This window comes from Mya arenaria, chromosome 8 (genome assembly GCF_026914265.1).
Source record: "Mya arenaria isolate MELC-2E11 chromosome 8, ASM2691426v1".
Lineage (NCBI taxonomy): Eukaryota > Metazoa > Mollusca > Bivalvia > Myida > Myidae > Mya > Mya arenaria.
In genome coordinates, this window is record NC_069129.1 from 40,069,468 (window position 1) to 40,093,292 (window position 23,825).

The window sequence follows — 23,825 nt, forward strand, 5'->3', positions numbered from 1 at the left end:
AAAAGGGTTTACCCAAATTAACACACTTTCAATAATACCAAACTGTCCCCCAAAAAACGTGCCGCTACTTTGTGGGGTGTCATACACTGGGTGATAATTATGTTGTTTTAAACATCGCCTAATTGTGTATATTTGGTCTGGTCTGGTTATTATTGTCCATAAGTAAGCTAATTTATCTGAAGATGAGAACTTCGCTGTTTAAAAACTTCTTTTTTTCAATTTTCATATAAACAAAAATTAAAATTTGAAAGCCCTGAACTATACTGTAGATCTAAGTTAGTTAAAGAAAATGATTTTAGCGACATTTTCGACCTATTTCAAAGGCAATGTTTCAAGTATATTCCAAAATACTTTCAAATGCTGTATATACAATTGATCTAACATTTCCATAAGAATATAAATGCTATTATTTGAATCCAAATTCATAATCATTTTCATAATACAACAACTAATAAATTAGTTTTACCTGCGTTAAATCGTCTTTCGGTTGGCGAAGGGAGACAACCATTTCACTGACACATTGTCTTTATTCAATTGAACAATAAGTAAATATTTTCATGAACTTTTTCATTTTTATGAGTGTGTTTTAGTTATATGGATATTATGAGATTATCATTAATTGGAATAATTGATTATTTTGGAAGCTTTTATCTGTCTTTCGGTTGGCGAGTCGGCACGCGGAATTCGATCTCGAACACTGAAATTTCAACTGCCTATTACATCATTATATTTTAATATTTTTCTCTAAAATTTGGTTTGGTAATGTATTTGTATAATATTAATATAAAAACAATAAAATAAATGCATTAGAAGGCGTCTTTCTGTAACTTTCATACGTCTTTCGGTAATTTTATCCGTCTTTCGGTAAATAATCGTATTTCGGTAAGTCTAGGGACCGCTCATCTGAGAATGAGGGTACCAGTCTACCCAAAATGTCTTTATTCGTCATATCGTCTTTTTCACAACGGTCAAAGTACTACCAGAATTAACAAGATCTCATAACATTTTCAACATCGTTGTCGTTTTTTTTCTTACGTGATTATCACAACTGCAATTGTTTAAAGGCGATAATTATCGGACAGTCGGACCAACGGTCACCTATATGGTGCCCATAAAGAGAATAATATAAATGCATTACTGCAACCTATTTTGAGTGGACATTTCAACTTCAAAGCGTTAAATTTCATTTGGCGGTCGTTCCTTGTGGCGGTTTATTAGCTATTCAGATATAAAAAAATAACGTTAAATACGGCATTCTAGAATAAATGCCCTTATTTCAATTCAAACATGTGTTGTTAGTATTTCCATACATAGTGAAACCAGGTTGTCCATTACTCCGGAAACAATAGAACATAAATTTATATATAATATGTCACGAAGTTCAGTGGCTGCGGTCACGAATATATAATGGTAAAACTTGATTACTTCACAATGCATAGGCTAAATATGTACATGCGAGACATACAGGCTTCATACACGTGACAAGAGTTTGCGTTTTCTTTGGGCAAGCCCCCAAAAGGCATTATATTTCACAACAGAGTCAAAAATAATACAGTATATACCATTCCTATGGAAAGAAACGGAAGATCAGACTTCAAGAAAGTTGACAGTCCTATACATGGGTGCGCGTTAAAGAATCAGGGTAACTCTAATATTCTGTCTTGCACCATAGTACATATTTTAATAAACATTATGTCATAGAAAGAGCGTTTAATTTATGTTTTAATTGTATTTTTTATTTCAAAAAATATACTGGTTAGGGACACCTTTTCACCCGGAAATCGAGGTATTTCTTGAATAGCTTCAGAAATACTACGTTGTCGACGATCAAAATGTGAGGGGCTCGCACGGGTAGTCGGGTCGCAAAGATTTTTCCCCCAAAACGGGGGTATTTAGAAAAATAAATTAAAATGCCAAAACTTTCCGAAAATCAGCATAAAAGAAACATGATATGTATTGATTTCAATGTAAGGTAGTATTTTATTTCAACTAATATCCTCCATATATTCATTTGTAACATTGGAAAACAAGTTTAAAAAAAAAAAACATTTTCAGAAAATATTTCAATTCAATAATAAATAGAATGTAACCAAAACTATTTTGAAAACATTCCAAGAAAATGTTTCAACTTAATTAGGAAAAAACTCAAGTTGCACAAAAGGTTTTAACAACGCTACAAAACTGTTTTATTTATTTTTTAATGTTTTTCAAGAAGGTTTCAATAAATATAATATGAATATAGAAAGTTTCGAAAACGGTTTGTGCTAATTTGAGAGGACAACTGTTTTTCGAGAATTTACCATACATCGAGTTAAATGCCAACATCGACGCTTTGAGCTCCTCTATCACCTGTCTCGATGATCCTCGTAACCATGTACTTTTATTATTTCGGCTGATTTTAATTCTCTCTGTACAATGATTTTTAATGCATTTTATTGCACTTGGCAAGATGGTCAGCGTTTGCAACGAAATTATTGTCATCGACGGCAAGTCAACATTACCAAGCAATGATAGTCTGGTTATGGCAAGACGTAGGCGACATTAATACTTTCAACGCGCAATTTACACTTCTCGTAATCAACTGTATGACTCAGGGGTGACACGACACCGTTAATACATCTTCAAGATGCGATCTCTATAAACACGTTAAATCCTTACTCAACCCGAAAAAAAAATATTCCCATAAATTTGTTCGTGCGCTCGCGCGATTTAGGTATTCAAGTCACCGGTGAAATATCGAAGTTGGCCGGGATCTTCACATAGAAAGATATGACAGAATATGTGTATTCTCCCTAATCAGCGAAAAGAGGCTATTGTTAAAAGATGAATTTCATGCGTTTTTCATATGCCCAAAGTTTTCTACGGTAAGAAATGAGTTCGTGTATAGCTGGTACAAGGGTCGTTCTGACCTACATGCCTTTTACAGACTCCTACAGTCAGATTAAAGTTTTGTTATTAGACAAGTGGCAATATTTATTTTTTAATTGTTAATTTTTTAATTGTTGAAAATGGCAGATTAATATCAGCTTGTAAACAATTTATTTTAAGCAATGCCACCACTGGATTGTAAATAATGATGTATATAATTATAATATTGTATTTTGGGCCGGATGCCTGTATGTACGGAATAAAGTTGAGTTGAGTTGAGTTAAGATAGAGCTATAATGTTTAGGCATACCATTTAACATCAAATGCCACCATGATTGTGTTTATGGACGTACGGTCAGAGAGGAAACTGACCACATGCCACTAATACCGGTATTCAAGAAAAGTTGAATAATGCTCGACTGCATGCTTGTTACGCATGCTTTTAAAATGCAGCGTTATCACATTAATGTCAATTAAATATCGACCGGACAAGTAAATATCCATCCTGGAAAACATATCAAGGAAATCAGTGTACATTTATGTATTGCTAGGAAAATACAGATATAAGGGAAGAGACAGACAAGGACCCACAACGAGTCATTTTGCAAGGTAGGCCTATCAACATAAATATTTCAGTCGAGCTCTATATATTCTGGCTGAGTTATTTACATTCAAATTTGACGTTTCATGTTGCCTTTCACTTTATTTCCTGCCAATTTAAATTTATTTTAACAAACTATTGATTGTATGATATTTTGTAGGGAAATTTGCAATTTAGTTGACATTCCACTTGGTGGTAGATCAAAACAGCTAGCATACAGCTGACAATAGGAACTGATAAAAATGCCGGCGCACAAAAGTACATGTACACGTGCTGTTGGTTCACACACAAAATATGCAGATGCATGAATGGAATAAAGAAATATGGCATATAGAATTTTAGTCCGCATTTTTTCCCATAAACGCCAAACAGATAAACAAACATCGTGATGTGTGTCATGTTGTTTTGATGGTATTTTTTTCTGGGACGCGGCCGCAGTATTCTGACATAGTTCATGAATGATAATTGTCCAAGAGTTTTCAGTACTTTTGTATCAAATAATTAAGAAGTGTTTATAATTTTCTGCGTTGGTTTAAACAATATTTATTACATGAAAATGCATTGAAACACATATTTTATCTGGGAGTAGGATTGTTAATGGTCCAACGTTATATATATACATATATCATCGTAAGGAATGAGGAGATACATGTAGCTGATAACATAACCTCTCTACTGTACTTACTTGATATGTAACAATAAATCTAGGTCCGTGCAATAAATAGGTTTTTGCAGTATGAACAACATCTGCGTTACAAATGATCTATTTTAGTATTATAATTGCCTTAAAACAAACAAGTGTTGATATTTTGGTATTGTAAGGGGAGGTGATATATGATGCGTAAGATATTACAACTTTTCGAAGAACATTGACTGCTCCCTCTGTTCTTCATTTAGAGATAAAAAAGTAAACAACATGGCCTCCCATCTCGAAGAAATTATCAGTCGGCTTTTAGTCGCCGATAATGATGTTATTCAACAGGTAAGTGCTATTTTATCAATTGTAAAAAATACTTAAAATAAAATTATATGTTTTTAACACTTTATGTTTGTACTCTGTTTTTACTGTTTTTCATAAATCATCTTTCTTCATGAACACGTGAAATCTAACAACATTTATAGAAATAAAAATCGCGGGAAAATATATATAAGCTTTAATAGCCTTTCACAGTTTTGGTAATGTGAGAAAAGAGAATCTTGATGTTTAACATAGATATTGATTATGTACCCTTAGTGGCACTGATATAAGTGATATGAGTGAATCAATGCGCTCTTAATTATAATGTCAGTTGACAGTTCTTACAATGGCACTCCCAACAGCCTAGCTAAAGAACTTCAGCGAACACGTTATATATTACCTTTTTGGATGTGTTCGCTGAAGAGAAATTCGTATCCAAACCCTACTAGAATTCGTGACATTTTTATGTCGCGCTGTTATTTCACTTGTATGCATTGTACAGACAAAATAGCTGTATCCTTAGGTTAATGAAGTAAAATGTAGTTCACAAACTCATTTTCAAAACCAAAAAACGCTTTAAAGATAGTTGATTTAGCATTTTAATAAATCCTATTACAAGCATTCCTTATCTAGGTCATAGTTCAGGGCTTTTTCTGCCCATTTTGGGAAAAAGACCCTAGACATTTTGGGAAATTTTGCGTCATGAAAATAAGAAAATTGGGAAATTTTACAGTGAAAAGAAAAAGCTGTCTAGTCCCCTGTGAATTAGGAAATGATTAGGATATTAGTTTATTTTCCCTTTAACCCTTTAGCACATAGACAAGTGGCCAGATTACATCTCCCAGTCAATAGCCATCTTACTGATAAGCAGTCCTTATCTGCATAGGTACTTTTCTGGATATTTGAAAATGAGAAAATGAATACAGCAGTATGACCTTAAAATCAATGTTACTCCAAATAATTGTGTCCAAATCTTTTTTATGTGAATTCATTTTTTATAGATAATTAAATTATCTAATAAATGGTGTCAATGATGAAATATTAAATTATTTTATTTCATCTGTGAATGTATTTTCAAGATGGATTTGTAACATTCCTTTGAAATGTCATAATTGCATTAAATCAAAGGGTAATAAAATGCTGGGATCGATCTAATTTTTATTACCCCTATCATAAAAAAGACCCATCTGGATTAAAAAGCCGACAATTTATGTTCTTGTGTATTAATACACAGAAATATGTCAGGAATATCCGGTGTCATCCAGCTGAGAGATCCAGTCCAAGGTGTCTGTTTAACTTTATTACCCCCTCATAAAATTGTTTACAAAAAAAGAAAGCCGATAAATGATTTTCCGGTATGAATAAAAAGATCTAGATCAAACAAAACGCTTGCACATGACCTATTTTACAGCCAAAACTATGATGGACATTATATAAGCTTCACAGAAAATTTACCCATCATTTTCTCATTTACTAATTGTTTCTTTTGTTTGTAAACAAAATATTACCTTTAAGTAAATATAATCTCAATTGATTTTAATGGTAAACTGAACTGACGTAATATATTTAATGATTTACGCATCAATGAATTTGGGGGAAATTTCATACAGTACTTAGCTCGTGGTCTTATTACGTCACAATGGGATATCACACCTGCGATTGGGAGTATAAACACCTTCTCAATTTAGCAGACGATATTTTCAAGGGAAAATCAATACACAAAAGGTTAAACTTTAATTTTATAAACATCCGGGATATTGTTTACAAAAAGAAAGATGCAAAATTGAAATATTGAAATGACCCTATTGAAATATGCAGGCCATGCGTTTACATCCAGTAATGGATACGGTCGGCCAAATGCGTATACATCTGGTAATGAGCTATGTCGGCCTATCTCGTATACATGCGCTAAAGGGTTAAAAGACCCACAATGGCTGAAGTATCAATCCTTGGGGTGTAAATATCTATTGCAATAAATCATGACAGATAATACATAATCTCTGAATGTGATGAAAACAATGATTTCTGAGTTCAATTACTAAAAAAACTTCACATCACATAATTTATTAGGATGTTGTTAAAAGAACCATTACAGTACAGGTAAAAAGAATTTCTCCAAAAAAAAAAAAAAAAAAAATTTTTTTGGATTGGGATTTTTTTCTGAAGATTGGGAAAAATATCTTATATTTAGCTTTGGGAATGGGTCCGATAGTCGGACCCGTGGGTACTATAGAAAAAGCCCTGTAGTTGTGTTCAAATTTAATCATGTGACACCAAAATTTTCAGAAAATACCCATGTGACCTAGTGTTTATTTTGCTGTTATTTTTTCTATTTCGAATAATTAATAAATAACTCATAACAAATTTGGAATAAATAAATTGTTTTTACTTATCAAAAGGTATTTACAGCCTTACTGCAATTGGATTCAACTAAATGAACAATGTGAATCCGATGCTATAAATAGAATCCATCGACGTCATCATGGTCAAGTGATTGCATTGCATCATCACACTCAATTGATTCTGGTTGACTTTACTATGGGGGTTACGCCATAACTTTAATGTGTTGTAAACATCAAAAAAATAAATATCAACATTAAAGTTATGGAAGCCAGAACTACCAACAGCGATCAGTGTGATCTACAACTTGCATGACACAGTTACAATGTTGCATTATAAATGTTTCGTCAACTTTATTGTATAGAACTTAGATATTACTCTACGGTTATGGGCATCAGTGCTTCGCCATTACACCTGCTGTCTATGACATTTGTCATAATAGCAGCCGATGAAGTTTCAAATGACAAAGAAGCTGAACTTCTGAAGAAGGTGCAGATGACAAAGGCAACACAGTAGCTGCCATGAAGTAGCCCATGACAACATCAACACCGACACTGCTGATGGTATCCTGGAAGACCAGACTGGATGTTTGGCATGTTGGACAGGAGTTTTGATCAACCCCACATTCCACTATGGCACAGGCCCCTAAAGAAAGGGAATCCCTCTGATGTACTGTTGACATGCAAGGTCGAAGAGGGTGGCAGCAAGCTAAATTGCCTGGCTGAGAAGCTTGTCCATAGTGCCAGATAGACTTACACGACTCAGTGTAATAGAGGAGGTTGCACATACTGGACATGTTATATAAGAAGTAAAAGGATGATTTACCACCCTAGTTTGAAGTAATAAAGCGATATGTTGTTTACTCCAAGCATCAACCGTTGTCTCCATGAGACCGACCACTGCACCACTAACAATTAAAGATAGTAACAAAGGTGAAGGGAAAGATAGTTACAAAGGTGAAGGAAGCTGCTAGGAGTAGGAAGCACGTTTCTAAGTCTGATGGAATCATAATCTAGTGAATAATGAAGGAGATGACGACATCAGACAATGTCAGCCTAACAAAGCTTGACAACTTGGCGCGTGTGGCAAACCATTACAGACTGTGAGACTGAAACACCCAGGTGATCCAGCTGACCTTGAATTCCAGTTCGACCGGGAAATCTTCAGTGAGTAATCTATTCGGATGATGGTCAGCATCACATCATCTTCGCGACACAGGAGCAGCTTCACCACCTCAGACAGTCTAGGAGATGATTCATTTAAGAGACCTTAAAGCTGGTGAAACATCCGTTTAATCACTTTGCCACCATCCGTTCTTTGGGAAGAAGAGTGAAGACACAAAGTAGGTCCCACTTGTCTACATCCTGTTGTGGCAAAGAACTGAACATGACTACATAGAGTGCTAAGAAGTTTGCTACAATACCGAGACCAACCTTTGGTGTAGTGGTTTATGCTTCAGGGCTTTTTCAACTTCTTTGCTAGGGGCTGAAATTAGGCTACTTCACAATTGGGAATAATAACATTTTTTCACAAATCCCAGATATTTTTCCCAAAAAAGGAAGCTCTTACTTCAAAAATTTACAAGAAAAATTTATTCTGTTTCAGCAAATTATTCTTTTTTATCTTTTAAGTTGACATAAGAAGAATGCTGTATAATTTAAACGTTATTCGAGGACCAATTACTCCAAAGAATTATATTGTTATCAATTTCCCATTTTGAGACGTTGACGCATTTAAATTTCCCAATTTGCAGAATTTCACGCGTTTAAATTTCCCAAAATGAAAAGGCTAGGCCTCTTCACAATTTTTGGTGAAAAAGCCCTGTGCTGAAATTCCAGGCTGCCACATGGCAGGCGATCCTACAAGTTTTCCTAGGGACCATATTATTATTAGAATGTTCAGAATGATGACAAGAAGATTGAAGTAATCTTGCCTTAGTTGTAAAGGATCGTTGCTACAAAAAATAAAAATCGTAGAAATATCAACTCAGAAATGAGCTCATGCGCATTTATTGTTTATTATTAATAGTCCTTAAGTAAAGTGTCAGTCATATAACTTGAGGCTAGCCCTTCCAGTTGAAGTGTCAACCATAGAAACCAGTGCCTACCTGTGATTTCAACAAATGATAATTTTTCAAGGCTCTTCATATTTCAACATTCCTTTATATGTCACTACTGTTATATTTTATTTAGGTTATTCTTCAAGTGAGTATGATATTTTCTTTTTTGTTGAATATTGCATTAATATTGGTTTCTACTTTTCCTCAATTCTTAAAAAATCTTGTTTTTTGTTTTTATTTCGTTTGAAAATAAATTTGGTTGTTGTAGGTTTTTTTGTCTTAATGCTGATGTTTAATGATTGGAAATTTACATCTACTAATTTACATATGATACACATACATGTAATAGGGCTTACTCAACTGTACTAAGGGATGTTTTCTTAAGGCAACTTTTTAATTTGCAAACATTTTACTTAAGAACCATGCATCCCTTAGTTGCACATATACAAGAGTAATGGCATTGTCGGGTACCCCAATACACTACTACGCATTGCTTCGTTGTGTACCATAATGATTTGGCTCAGAAAATTCTCTTGTAATCATGAATAATTAATGACGCAGATTCATGTGTTCCGCAAGGTACCCGATCCCTTCCCGTAAAAAATATACCGCCAAAAGCAGGAATTGAACCAGATGCTGCCTTTTCAGTTTCTTGACAGCAGTCATGACCACTCGGCCATGGAGGATATTGACAATCTTATTGAAGACTATTTAATTTTAACAAGCAAATTATTGAAATTTTGTCAATCAATTGTCCTAAGGTATTTATGAAGCATGACGGAATTAAGTTCCTTGGTTGCCGACGATGAAGTTATAGGTCCTTAAGGAAAACTATGAATGTAGGACTCTGGACATGCAGAAAATGAATCACTTCTGTGTTAGACTTAATCTTGTGAAGATTTTTTTGTTTCAAAATATACCTTGCTTTTTATATACTCACAGAAATGGTGCCTAACCGAAAACTGTTGATGATTTTTGGGAAAAAACCCATACTTGATTTATGCTTTTTGGAGAAGTTTTATTTTTTTGAGGCTGATCTAGGCAGATCTGTCATTTTAAGATGGTAAATTAATCACTGTCATGTCTGTATTTTTACCAAATATGGTGCCTTTTACTGACTGTATTAAAGATAATCTTCGTTATTTCTTTCAGGCGACCCAGGAGTTGAAGAAATGTTTCAACGACCCCAATTTCGTACAAAGCCTTTGTCAGATCCTTGCTACCTCGCAGAATCTACAGGTGTGTTGTTGGACAGATGATAAAGTCTGATTTTTGAGTTCTAATTCTATGCCCTAGTTGTGCATATTTCCTTTCATAACAAGGTCACTAACCAATAGGACATTTTATGCTCCTGAAGGAAGGCATGTGTATAACATTATACGTGTAGTTGCACTGTTTGTCTGTCTGTCATGACTTTGTTAGTATTAATAGTATTTCAAGCAATCTTCACTTAATTGTAGAGTACCATGGGAATGTCACTGGTCTGACATGCTTAAATGTCAAGTTTTGAGATTCTGATTACACTTAAAGAAATTAAAAAAGGAAAGGGGAACATATTTCTTGGAGAGCTTATTGATAATTGCAAAACAATGAACATATGAAGATTATAAGACGTACCAAAAATGAATATGTACAATGTACCAGTTTTTGAAAGCGCTGCATGTATCTCTTTACAGGTTCGACAGTATGCGGCAGTCCTGTTGCGAAAAAAGATACTGAAAGGAAAACAATGGGCTGCCTTGCAGGGAACATTTGCCCAAACGTAAGCTTATATACTTAGAATGCAGAGAAGTTCATGGCGAAAAGTTTAGTTAAGGCTTCTGTTTAAGGAAGTTTGGGAGTAAATAACTCACTTTAAATTAGCTAAGTTTGAAAATTTGAGTCCTTTGAAACACAGAATTATTTTAGGTAAAGCTTGCAAAGGTCAAGGTTTGGAAGATCAAAATATGAAAATGACATTGGTAGTTTAATGGCCACACTTAAAATGTCATAAAATGAAATGAATCTTATTATTAATACATTTTTTTGGATTTGCATGATTTGCATGTTTTAGTTGGAAATTATTTCATTTATTATCCCCTGCCTTGAAAAGGCAAGGGGATGTAGTAATGGTAGGCGCGATTCCGTGCGTGTGTGCGTCCGTCCGTCCCACGTTCATTTCTTTGCATCTACTCTTACATTTCTCATGCGATTTCTACCAAACTTTCACAGATTGATGATCATAAAGTGAAGCAGGTCATATTGTCGGGCTTTTCCCTTTCAACCATTTTTGAAAGAGTTATTGCCTCTTTGCTTATTTTACATTTAAAATTGGTTTCTTCGCAACTCCTCTTACGTTTTTCATACAATTTCTACCAAACTTTTACAGATGAATGATCATAAAGTGAAGCAGTGCATATTGTCGGGCTTTCCCGATTTGAGCAATTTTGAAAGAGTTATTGCCCTTTGCTTATTTTACATTTAGAATTGGTTTCTTCGCAATTCCTCTTACGTTTTTCAAGCAATTTCTACCAAACTTTCACAGATTGATGATCATAAAGTGATGCAGCGCATATTGTCGGTTTTTCCTGATTCGACCATTTTTGAAAGAGTTATTGCCTAAAAAAAGAGAGTCTTAAATGTCCAAAGTTGGTGGCAAAGAAGTACATACATCCATTTTCAAATTCTTCAGTGAAAATCTGGTTTATTGAAGTTGCTTCATGCATTCAGTGTAATTGAAACAAAAAAGTTCTCATAATCTGTTGTGTAATTTTGAATTATCACAATAAAGGTAAGATGGAACTGTGTTTGACAGTTGTTAAAACTTTTCCCGGGTATAGAATTGCTCGACATCTGGTCAGATTCACCTCTAGATAACCACTACAGAAGAAGAATTGTATGAGATTTCTAAGGTTGTGTCATTGGATTTCGTTTGATGTATTTTAAAAATAAAAATTGGAGACCATATATATGCATTATATGGTATACAAAAAAAAAAATGTTTTGTTTTCAGGATCAGGGAAAACATTTTACAGTTGCTGTTGCAAGAGCCAGAGTGAGTGTTGAATCGCATTACCTTAAAAAAGATCAATAAAGAATTAAAGATGTAATTTAACTTGATTTCATGATTTTATTTTCTATAATTAGGATTTTTATTTTTTTTATAGTTGAATGGTATGAACAAATAGTATGAACTTGAAGAAAACAAATAAGGACTAAAATTTGAATTTCAAAATTATGGCAGTGCAATATGTGTTTCGGGAATGGTTTTTGTGTCGCCTGTGAAACATGGCAGACACATTGGGATAACTTTGTCCACTGGCATCCTCACATTGTTTCCACTCAGTAACTTTTGTACTATTTGGTGTAGAGTCTTCAAACAAAATTAATGGGCGTCCCGATAGGCAACACATACATGTAATGTATGGGGTCATGATAATGAACAGTATTAAGACTGAGTTCAGACTGGAGTGGCAAAACTGCAAATCTTTATATCATCGTACCTTGAGTATTGAAGATGACGCTGATGAATTTTATAACTATTTTAAATTGCTTAATTACTTTTAATACCTTTATTTTTCTATGGCAAATGGAAGAAAGATGATTTTTTTATAAATATAATAAAAGTGCTTTTCTGAGTCTAAGTCTAGACTCAGACTAGAGACTGTTTTAATCATGGACGCTGATTCTCTGAATTATAGTTATTGGTGATCAATTTGTAATATATTTGAAATATTTTCCATAGAAAAATCGTAAGGATCGCTATAGCCCAGGTGATAGCAACGGCAGCAAAACATGACCTGCCAACCAACGCCTGGCCCCAGCTGTTTGCTTTCATTTCACAGAATGTGAAGGGTGATTCCCCACAGCAACGAGAGGTATGGAACACCAGTAAGACCCTGTGAACAATATTCACGAGTCACAGGGTTTATATACTTGATCGTTTTCATTACTTTTCACATATTGTTGAGAAAAATGGTTCACAATGTTTTCTCAAGATAATATGATAGGAAAGAAAATATGCATGGGAAAGATAATTAAGTAAATGATTTGGGCTCCTGACATGCGACAATTCCAGTTTTGTGGAATTCTAACTTTAATGAATGACATACATGAACAACAAAAACACTCTACTTTCAGCTGGGTATGTACCTGCTCTACTCTGTTGCCTCAGCTGCTGCAGAACAGCTGAAACCCCACTTGGCAGACATTGCAGCCCTTGTGTCTGGTGTTCTGTCAGGTGACCAAGGCAATCTCGCACCCTTCTACGCCATCAAAACCCTCTCAGAAGTCGTGTTTTTTGTCGGGGATGATGCTTTGAAAACAGTGCAGAAAATTGTGCCTCAGATTTTGGAAGTGATTAAAAATTTGATAACAGTTGACCAGGTTTGTTACAGTTTACAGTAGTATAATTGCTTTCTGGATGTATTCAGATATAATTACACTTTCAGCTCGACTATTTCAGGAATAAGGAAACCTATATTCCTCACCATTATGTCAGCCTCACATCTTGGTTAAGGTTTTGCATGTAAGCACATAAATTTAAGACAATACATCATGCGTATTTGATGTTTTGCATTGAGACTTTGTACAATGGTTCTCAAACTTTTAACCTACTTAATTAATCGAGTTCGATAACTATATTTTGCATGTAATGCAATAATGGTACTATATTATACAACTTTATTTAAATTCTGGTTAAGATTTTGTCTGTAAGCACAGTTAAGGCAATATCTCAGAAAAATACTTGATGAATTGCAATGAAACTTAAGACAAGTGTGTTCCCAAATATCTAACCTACATAATTCAAAGGGGCTTTAGTTTTGGAAATTATATGTTTTTATTGACAATGTGTTGTGACCATGCTTTAGTCATTGTTCATAATTTTATCTCAAAATAACCATTAATTATGCAATAGAAAAATATGTACCTGATACTGGTACCTATTAATGAGAGAAGTGTAGAGACAAGCCAGTCCAAGACCTATTAATATCATATTGTTTGAACTCTATAGTTGGCTGAAAAGCCTCATATGCAAACAACATACCAGAATCTTCTATTTCAGACAGCATTTATCTTCACAAGGGCACAACAATCATTAAAATCCATTTATATATTACATCATTTTGTGTATAAAATTTGACATCTTGCTCGCGAAAAAATAGCACTGAAATGACATTCACATCTCTTTCTACTTGTTTACATTGTGTCACCAGCACTCTCGCGAGGGGGCGACTTGGGCGTAGTGGTCGCCTAAAACTCCCAGACTTAGCCCATTTGTATCATCAAAGCGACATTGACTTTGCCGACAATTTCAGCTCATTGTAAATCTGTCAATCTGCAGCCAATTGTATAAACAATGGTAAATAATTACCTCGGTAAGTAAAACCACCGGTAAATTCCGTGGTAATATTACCATGGCGGTAAATGCGTTGTATAAAAGAAATTACCAAGGCGGTAAATTTACCAGGGTAAATTTTACCAAAATGTCCCATAATGCAATAGAGTGACGTCATTTTCCTCGCACAGCTGTCAGATTGGAGGTATCTTTTTTATAAAAAAATGAATGTCCACATTCCATTTGTATAAAAAAAATATCTAAAAGGCAGGTTAATGACAAAGTTCATCAAATCGGCCCAACAAGTTACCTGGTAAATATTCAACAAAACAGTACAAAGTATTATAAGCTACTCCCGTGGCTGATCAATAAAACACATGTATGCAACACTGCAAGGGGTAGGTTTATTCTGAATTCAGGGGTGTTACTCTTTACTTCATACAAAACGGTCAACGAATACCGCAGAAAAATGCGAACATTATTGCAATGATTTGCAAGTCATAATGACACAATATATCTGAATAATTTAAAAACAGAAATTAACTGACAAGAAATTATACTTGCTAACACAAAATTCAAAAAATATCTTGTGCTAAGAAAATCAATAACATGACTTATTAACAAACATTTGATTGGTTTTTGTGAAATTTCATGATAAAAATTGTTTTGTCATAACAAAAATAATTATTTTTGCTTTATAAATGTAGAGTTTACTTACGGTATTTTCCTCATGTTTACGATGTCAGAAATTTCGGCGAGATCGCCATTTTGTCAGAACAATTTTCCGAGTTTCTCAACCACAACCTTCTATTATATATTGGTAAATATTTCATCAAGGACAGTGATTTTAAACGTCATTTGGTTCTAAAATGTTGTCATATTGAAAATTATTTAACCAAAGACAATAAAAGCAGAGCTGAATGTGACATTGGTACCCTATCCCGATCATACCAAAATAAGATTCGCCCCCCTGCACTTAATGTATTTTGACAGTTCATTAACGAGGTCATTCTGATTGTTTCAAATGTTTAGCGGTCTTGGTTTTTGTTTATTTTAGATGCTATTTGGAGATGAACTATGTGAGATAGACAAATACACTGTTGCTTAGCCAAAAATGACATTATTTTTTTAACATTTCATAATAGTATATTTACATTCACATTTCATTCCTTAATGATGATTGTTGTTTATCAATTGCACTTTATTTCTGTATAAAGTGCAATGGCATTTCCCATCGATATCTCGTGTGTTTGTTCGATACTTCTGTCCTGTCATTGGGCGCAATAATACCAAGGGGCGGGGTATATTTACTACGGAACTATTTTTTTTAATGAAATTGTAGTACAATTATTGGCATTGAACATGCAAAACTGTAATCTGCAGTAAAGCAGTTAAAACAAAATAAGCAACGATAATTTGTTTGATTTTAATGTAGATAATTTCATGATGGATGGAACAGTTGAAGAAACGTTTGTGTTTGAAATGCTGTTAAATGTCACGAAAATGCAAAAACAGTTAGTTCAAAATAACCTCTATTACGGGTGCTTGTATGACGTCATGAGTGATGTCATTGAAAAAGTTTTACATTAAGCTCGATTCGGGCCGCAACATAACTCGGCAGCTGCATTTTGTTTCGACGCCATTTTTTTGTCATTTCTTTGTTCATTGCATGCGACATAATGGAATCATGTCCATATAAGTCATATGTTCTGAATAAAATCAACAGAAATAACTAAAAGTTCGGAGGAGTTAGTCGTTTTAGACATATTTTAGTGCTTTTAATAGTCAAAACAACTGCAAACTATTTGGTAAACACATCAGCTTGCCAGAAAAAGACAACTCAGCAGAAAGTATGTAAGTTATTTGACTTTTGTGGTTTATTTCCTGTTTTGGTATTTGTATGTAGCTACATTATATATTCTAAAATATGTTTTTGTGCAAAAGTTTGCATCGTTGACCAACTTTCGGTCAGCAACCAGGTCGCTCTGCCTTCATTGTTATGATGCGGGCCATGAAAGCGCATATGTAAAACAAAAAACCGGGCATTAACGGCACATGAATTTACTGAATAATGCATGTTTTCTACCGATAATGCCTGGGATTTTGCGTTTTAATACACCACGATAAGGTACCGAAAACACACATTGTATGCAATAATAAGTATTCATAATATTCTTGACCTTGAAAAGATAGAAAATTAACATATAAATAAGGAACTATTTTATCTGTGCATTCATTGTCATATAAAATTAGGTTACGATAGCTGTTCAAATTTACACACCGTTGAGAACAACAAGAACAAGAAAAGAGAAAATGCTCTTGAATAATCAATTTATTTTAGCAGAAATGTAGATTTAAATGAATGTTAATATAAGTATTAAAATTCGACAATGGGTCTGTTCAAATGGGTGAACATCAACATTTTGAACTGCGCCATTGCATACCATACCCCAATAAAATGCAACATGTCGAATTTTAATCCTTAAATAAAGTAAAAAGCCATCAATTTGAATGTAAATATTATCTGAGATGTGTGGTATGGCATAGTATTTGTATCAGGTGTCATGATAAGTATCACTTCTCCACAAAGTCTCCCCACTTCTCCCTAATTTGACTGGAGGGAGAAGTCACTTCTCCATAATTTTTCAGCCTAGTGAGAGCCCTGGTCACCCGATGGACCCTAACATTCCCTATTTTATTCAGCGCGCACTGGGTAGCAGTTATTTAAATATATCTGTGTGTAAAGGAACTTAATTAACCGCTGGTATATTGTGGACTGAATTATGAACAATGACTTCCAGCATGGCCGCAACAGACTTATTCGCAATAATAACATTTTATTTCCAAAAATCAAGCCACTGTGACTTAATTATGCATGGAATGCAAATAATGGTGTTTTATTTCTTATTGCAGAAAATTCTGAGCAAAAGCAGTAACGTAGTCGAGCAAACTGTCTTTATTAACTTATATAACTATACCACAAGTTAGAAATTGATAGCTGACAAGCGATGTGAAGGACTTTACTAATTAAAGTAGCATGAAGCACTGTGAATGATAAATGAAAAAATAGAGTCAAGGTATTGTCTGTATAGCCTTGGATGCTAACATTCATGGTACACGTATTCTTTGACAATACACAAGTGTGTAGCAAGCAGTATCAATGTGGCTGAAATATGCCCCTTTATTGGCTGAGACAAAATTAATCCGTATTGGTAACTATTTGTAATGTTCTTGTATGAATGCAATTTTCAGTTGATCTTGTTCTTTTTCCATTTCAGGAGAAAGCGTGTGAGGCGTTTGAAGTGTTTGATGAAATGTTAGAGTGTGAAGTGGTCATGATAACTCCGCACATCAAAAGCACTGTCATGTTCTGTCTAGAGGTTAGTTGCAACAAATGACAGAATTATAGATCAATTTGATGCCAGTCATCGAAATTAGACTTTTGGATGTACAAGCCTGAATGCTTATTCTATTGCTTGGCATCAAATTTTTTAACAAGCCCTGCTATATAAAATTCAGAATTTGAGCAAGCCCGAAAGACATTTTACCAGTGCAGGGCTTGCGGGCTTGTGCTAATTTCAACCACTGTGATGCTACTGAGAAGGCGCATGATACATAAAGAATTGTTATACATTTATGTATCTTCAGTAATATAATATAAATACAATAGAATTTTAAAATTCTTATTACCATTCTAAATCAGCCATTGAAATTAGAATTTTGGATGAACCAGCCCAAATTCTTATACTATTGCTTGGCATAAAAAAATTAACAAGCCCTGCTATTTAACATTCAGAACTTAGGGAGCCCGTAAGACAATTTACCAGTGCCGGGCTTGCATGCTTGTGTTAATTTTGACCACTGCTAAATGTGTAAGAAACACTGTATTTTTATGCTTTTAATGCATATTAAGTAATCCTGGTACAGCTTATGAGTTCGGTACATTTCAAAAGCTTTATCTGTTTTACAGATTGCAGGTAACAGTGAGTTAGATGACAGCATAAGGATCAAAGCCATGTCCTTTATATGTTCCCTGACCAGGCTGAGAAAGAAGGTATGGTTTCTACAGTATCTTGTTCTAGAAACATCAAGGCTTACACATGCAGTTGATCTTAAAATGTTGAGTTTCTCTTCATCTTAAATGTATTTATATTGTTATTGCTTTAGAACTATAGTTAAGCACTGGATATCAAAATGTTTATTCAATATATTTGTTAATTCAAGTGATTTTCTTAAAAATGTTAGTCATAATTGGCAAATTTTATCTGTACTTTTATTTACTGGTTAATTTACAGAAATGCTAAAATTGCTTTTAGCAAGGTAGATGTTATTTTTATTTTGGTATGTTAGCATATTGCAAATTATGTAAAATCTGCTGGACTTCCTTCCCCTAATGCAGAAAAAAAAGTTAATGAATTATCAACCTCCGGTCAAAATTTAGATTAAAAACATGTTGAACTGCTTAAGTTTTGTTACCATGTCCCCATTTGTGACAATATTTCTTGTGTTGGAAAATAGCTTGAAGATTTAATATTGCTGTGATTGAACCAATGCTTTATAAATGAAATAATATATTTTTTTTACAGCAAATTCAGAAGAACCAGCTGGTATTGCCGATCCTGAACGTGATGTTCCCGGTGATGTGTGAGACGTCAGATGAAGATGATGAAGATGAGGATGAAGAGGAGGTGGAGAGTCAACGACCCTCGCAGCTAGCCTCACAGGTAATCCAATTAAACCATGACCAGGGTCCTAATCCAATTAGCATGAGGTGAATGTAAGCTTTGCTCCGTCTGGGTGCTTTTCAAGAGGTTGTTTGTCAATAGGTGGTTAAAGTCTTCTATTGGATTATACAACCATGTGCCATTATTATTGATTAAAGAAATATCATCCCATATTCAGTTATTTGACATTTGAATATATGAATGAAGCTCTGTACAGGGTTAATTATAAATGAGTAGTTGAAAGATTGATTGCCATTACACAGAATCCTCAGGCTAGCTGCAGGGGCAAATGTACAACGGGGGTTGGCTTAGGAACATTTTATATGATTTTATACTTCTTTGAGAACACAAGCCTTTTATAAGTGCATGCTTTTGAATATTTCCACTTTTATATGTACAAAAATTATTTCTGAAATATTTGAACTTGGAATGAACATGAAAATGTTCCATTCAGAATTCATGGTAGGAATATCTAACCCGATGATGCATAGAAAAGGCCCTGGAACATTTGGGGTTTTGCAAAAAATTATCATAAAACAATTTTTGTTTTCCTTATTTCACCTGTAATTCTGTAGTGTTCTTAGAGCAGTTACTTTTCATTCAAATGTTTAAAAAAACAAATTTATATGTAGATAATTCTAATATGTTTTGACCTCTTCTGAATAATTCTCCATGTGTTTCTTAAAATATTACCTTTTCAGGTGTTGGACACAATGGCCATGCATTTACCACCAGAGAAGTTCATACCACCTGTTGTAAGTAGTCTATTTTGAGCATCAATTGATGTAACGCCGAACCACTCTGATATAAATATTCATAACTGTTAAATTGAGAGATATACCAGTCACATGAGAACGCAGGAAAAACAAATGCAAGTAGACTTGAATTTCATAAACTATTTTGTTTCACAAAGTAGGTAATTGGGTGGTCTTAACCAATTTAAGTTTGACATCATTTACTTTTTCTGTTGATTTTTTATGCACAACTCTGTGTTGCGCATTAGTCAGATATGCAGTTTCAAAATTGTTTGTTGTTCCAAGGTATTGTTTTGCTATTGATTACAGCCCACTGTTGTGCAAAAACTTGAGTGAAGACCATAACTTAGACATTATTCAAGATAATCAATATGAAATATTACAATTTTTGTTTTAAAAACTATTTGCCATTCTGAAAAGATTTCCAAAAATATGAAAATGGGTTATAATTATGCAGGCAAAGTGACCTTTACAGTTTTGTGAAGTATTGTGCCTTATAAGCACAATAAGCAGGTAATCATTGCAATTAAAAAGGTGAAGTGGTTAAGGTGTTTGCCTCTGACTTAATAGTCCAACCAAGAGAACATTCTCTTTGAAGGACCACTACAGGGTGGCAGCATAAATCCTAGGTTAATTTCATACTTCGGGAGGTTTTTAGCTCTACTGGCCAAAGGCCAGAAGAGCTTATGCGATGGTAATGTGTACGTAGTATGTGCATCCGTGCGTTCGTGCGTCTGTAAACAATTGCTTGTGAACACGATACAGTCTTCATTTTTAGCTCCACTGGCCGAAGGCCATGGAGCTTATGTCGTCACAGATTGTCCGTCGTGAGTTCGTGCGTGCGTGCGTGCATAAACTTTTACTTTAAACGACATCTCCTCTGAAACTGATAAGCGGATTTGACAAAACTTCACAGGAATGTTCCTTTGGTGGTCCTTTACCAAAATTGCTCAAATGGTTCCGGTCCATTGCACAATATGGCCACCAGAGCTAAAAATAGCAAAATCTTTAAACGACATCTCCACTGAAACGGTTCGGCAGATTTTGATGAAACTTGACAGTAATGTTCCTTGGGTGGTCCTTTATTAAAATTGCTCAAATGGTTCTGGTCCATTGCACAATATGGCCGCCACAGCTAAAAATAGCAAAATCTTTAAACGACATCTCCTCTGAAACGGATAGGCAGATTTTGATGAAACTTGACAGAATTGTTCCTTGGGTGGTCCTTAACCAAAATTGCTCAAATGGTTCCGGTCCGCTGCACAACATGGCTGCCAGGGCAAAAAAATAGAAAAACCTTTAAAGAACATCTTCTCAGAAACCGATGATCAGATTTTGATGAAACTTAACAGAAATGTTCCTTGGATGGTCCTTTATCAAATTTGCTTCAATGGTTTCGGTCCACTGCACAAGATGGCCCCCAGAGGTAAAAATAGAAAAACCTTTAAACGACTTCTCCTCAGAAACCGATGATCGTATTGCAATGAAACTTGACAGAAATGTTACTTGGGTAGTCCTTAACCAAAATAGCCCAAACAGTTCTGGTCTGCTGCACAACATGGGCACCAGAGCTAAGAATAGAAAAAAACGTTAAACTACATCTTCTCAGAAACCGATTATCAGATTTTGATGAAACTTTACATAAATGTTCATCGGGATGCCCTTTAACCAAAATTGCCCAAATGGTTCCGGTCCGCTGCACAACATGGCTGCGAGAGTTAAAAATAGAAAAACCTTTAAGGACTTCTCGTCCGCAGTCTTCACGAAAAACATTTTAACCTACTAGCCAGTTGGACTAGCATAATGGCATATTTTACTAGTCCGAATGACAATCTAGTAGTCCGACTATTTTGCCACATTATAAAACTGTATGCTTGAGGTAAATACCTATTTCAATTGAGCAGCTTGCAGTTTGAGTAAACATTTCTTTATTATGATGCTCATGCAGTGATAGGGAGTGACATCCTTCTGTTGGGAATAGTGCTCCTTGTTTTTCAGAACCTATGGGTACTATGTAAAAACAAAAGGCATCTTGCTTGAATAGACTGTAATAATATCAACATGGTTAGAAAAGAAATGCCATGCTTTAATAGCTTTGATTACATTTTACTACTGAATTACCTCCCTTTAATAGAAAAAAAAATAATGTCTTAATTTTTCACGTATAGCATCTTTAAATAATTTTTAAACAATAATAATTTATGAGTAAACATATAAGCATAAAGTTCTCACAAAAAGATCAATTTAAAAACCTTACATTTATACATAGGAAAGTATATATAGACTGAACATTAATTTTCGTTTAAGTGACATTCTGAAAGTTTATGAAACAGCTATTTTTAGTAACTTAAATGGCCGAAAAGTGTAAGTGAAACACCAAGTCGATTCTATCTCGTCAGTTCTTGTTCAGGTTAGATATTTGCTTCATAATCTATTCAGATTAAATGTTTATTAATTGTTTAACTTTTAAGCATTATTTTGGGTCGATATTTATAGTTTAAAGGAAAAACTTATATCTTAAACAGCGACAACGTGTCGCGAGTGGCAAAAGACCCGACATCACATCAGAAGTGAAAAAAAGATGGTCTTATGCAGGACTAAGTGGATGCGTGTTGAATGCTGCTTGTATAAATATATTTTGATAATCAGTAACTAGTGATTAAAATCGATATCACTTAAGTTAAAAACTAAAAAGACAGTAAATGCTTATATTACTTCAGGTTGAGGGTTCTTTTCTGTTGTTGTTGGTTCTTGTCGGTTTTTAGTGACAGCGATTATTCGGAATGTCTCGTCGATTTCCAGATAATTTCCCGCGGAAAAACAAGCATGGCTGCGAAAAGAAAACGTGAAAATGACTCGGTAACGGGTTATTTAAAAGACGTGTCGCCATTAAAAGTCGCAAAAAACAATAATAAACGTCTCCATTTCCATTTGGAAAACAATGGTTTGTAATTTTTAGCTCGCCTGTCATATGACAAGACAAGATTACATGTTAGTCAATCGTCAGTCCACAAATTGCCTGCGTCACAATTTTGACATAATCTTTATGAGACTTAATAACAAGGGTCATCTCAACAAAATCTTTGACAAAATGGCCCAAATGGTTCCGTTCCGCTGCACAACATGGCAGCCAGAGCTAAAAATAGGAAAAACCTTTACACCACTTCTCCTCAGAAACCGATGATCAGATTTTGATGAAACTTGACAGAAATGTTCCTTGGGTGGTCATTAACCAAAATTTGTTAAATGGTTCCAGTCCACTGCACACCATGGCTGCCAGAGCTAAAAAATAAAAAAAAACTTTATACGACTTGTCGTCGAAACCGATGACCTTTTTTCGATAAAACTTGACAGAAATGTTTGTTTGGTGCTCCTTTACTCAAATTGCCCAAATCATTTCGGTCCACTGCACAACATGGCAGCCAGAGCTATTAAAGTAAAAAAAAAAATTAAATAACTTCTCCTCAAAAATTGATGATTGTATTTCTATGAAACTTGACGAAAATGTTTGTTAGGTGGTCATTGCTTGAACCTTTTGGCCAGTGGAGCACAGGCACTGATGTGCCTCTTGTTGATTGTATCTCGATGAAACTTGTACAGTATCTAGATATCCATTAGAGCTCGGTTCCTTTCGAAAACCTGCGAGATCCGCCCATGAATGCCTAGATTATGGGCCATGAAAGTTTTAAAGAAATGCTTTCTATTTTTAACCAGGTCTGCATGAGCAAATTCTATTTTTAGCCAAGTTTACATGTACATGTAAATTCAAGTCTAGAGTTAAGGGAGACAATTTGCAAGACTAGGATTTTGAGAGACAATTTGCTTTTTGCTTCTGCAGTTGATTATGTGAATTACTCTGCCTTGTTCTTGTTGAAAGCCCAAAGGCCATTTTTTAGCTTTAAGTTCTGTAGTTTGCGCATTCATCTTAACAAAATTGGTTGTGAATGTTTAAGTTATGCACCTGGTGTCATTACTGGCCACACCCAGGGTTCACAGGTTTGGTAAACATAAATCTGGAAAGGTTTGAAAATCTTTTTGTGTGTTCGTGCATCCATCTCAGCACAACTGATTGTGAATGTTTGTTCAAATTGATCAATGTTGTCCTAGGATGCCCTTGACTTTGACCAACTTTTTTTAACTTTTAAAACTACAGAAATTTTTACTATGAGTACAGTTTTGAAAGCATTTTTTTTTTGTCGGATG

General features: G+C 34.5%; 1 protein-coding gene across 1 annotated transcript in view; it reads left to right on the plus strand.

Annotated features, from left to right (window-relative positions):
* The first annotated feature begins 4,382 nt into the window (after positions 1-4,382).
* LOC128243427 (importin-4-like) overlaps positions 4,383-23,825 on the plus strand; it is a 47,183-nt gene continuing 27,740 nt past the window's right edge. The window contains exons 1-10 of the mRNA XM_052961209.1: positions 4,383-4,451; positions 9,979-10,065; positions 10,503-10,588; positions 11,819-11,860; positions 12,551-12,683; positions 12,946-13,191; positions 17,422-17,523; positions 18,114-18,197; positions 18,730-18,867; positions 19,569-19,622. Coding sequence (XP_052817169.1) covers positions 4,386-4,451; positions 9,979-10,065; positions 10,503-10,588; positions 11,819-11,860; positions 12,551-12,683; positions 12,946-13,191; positions 17,422-17,523; positions 18,114-18,197; positions 18,730-18,867; positions 19,569-19,622 — 1,038 coding nt within the window. The 5' untranslated portion in view covers positions 4,383-4,385. The remainder of the gene's footprint in view (positions 4,452-9,978; positions 10,066-10,502; positions 10,589-11,818; positions 11,861-12,550; positions 12,684-12,945; positions 13,192-17,421; positions 17,524-18,113; positions 18,198-18,729; positions 18,868-19,568; positions 19,623-23,825) is intronic.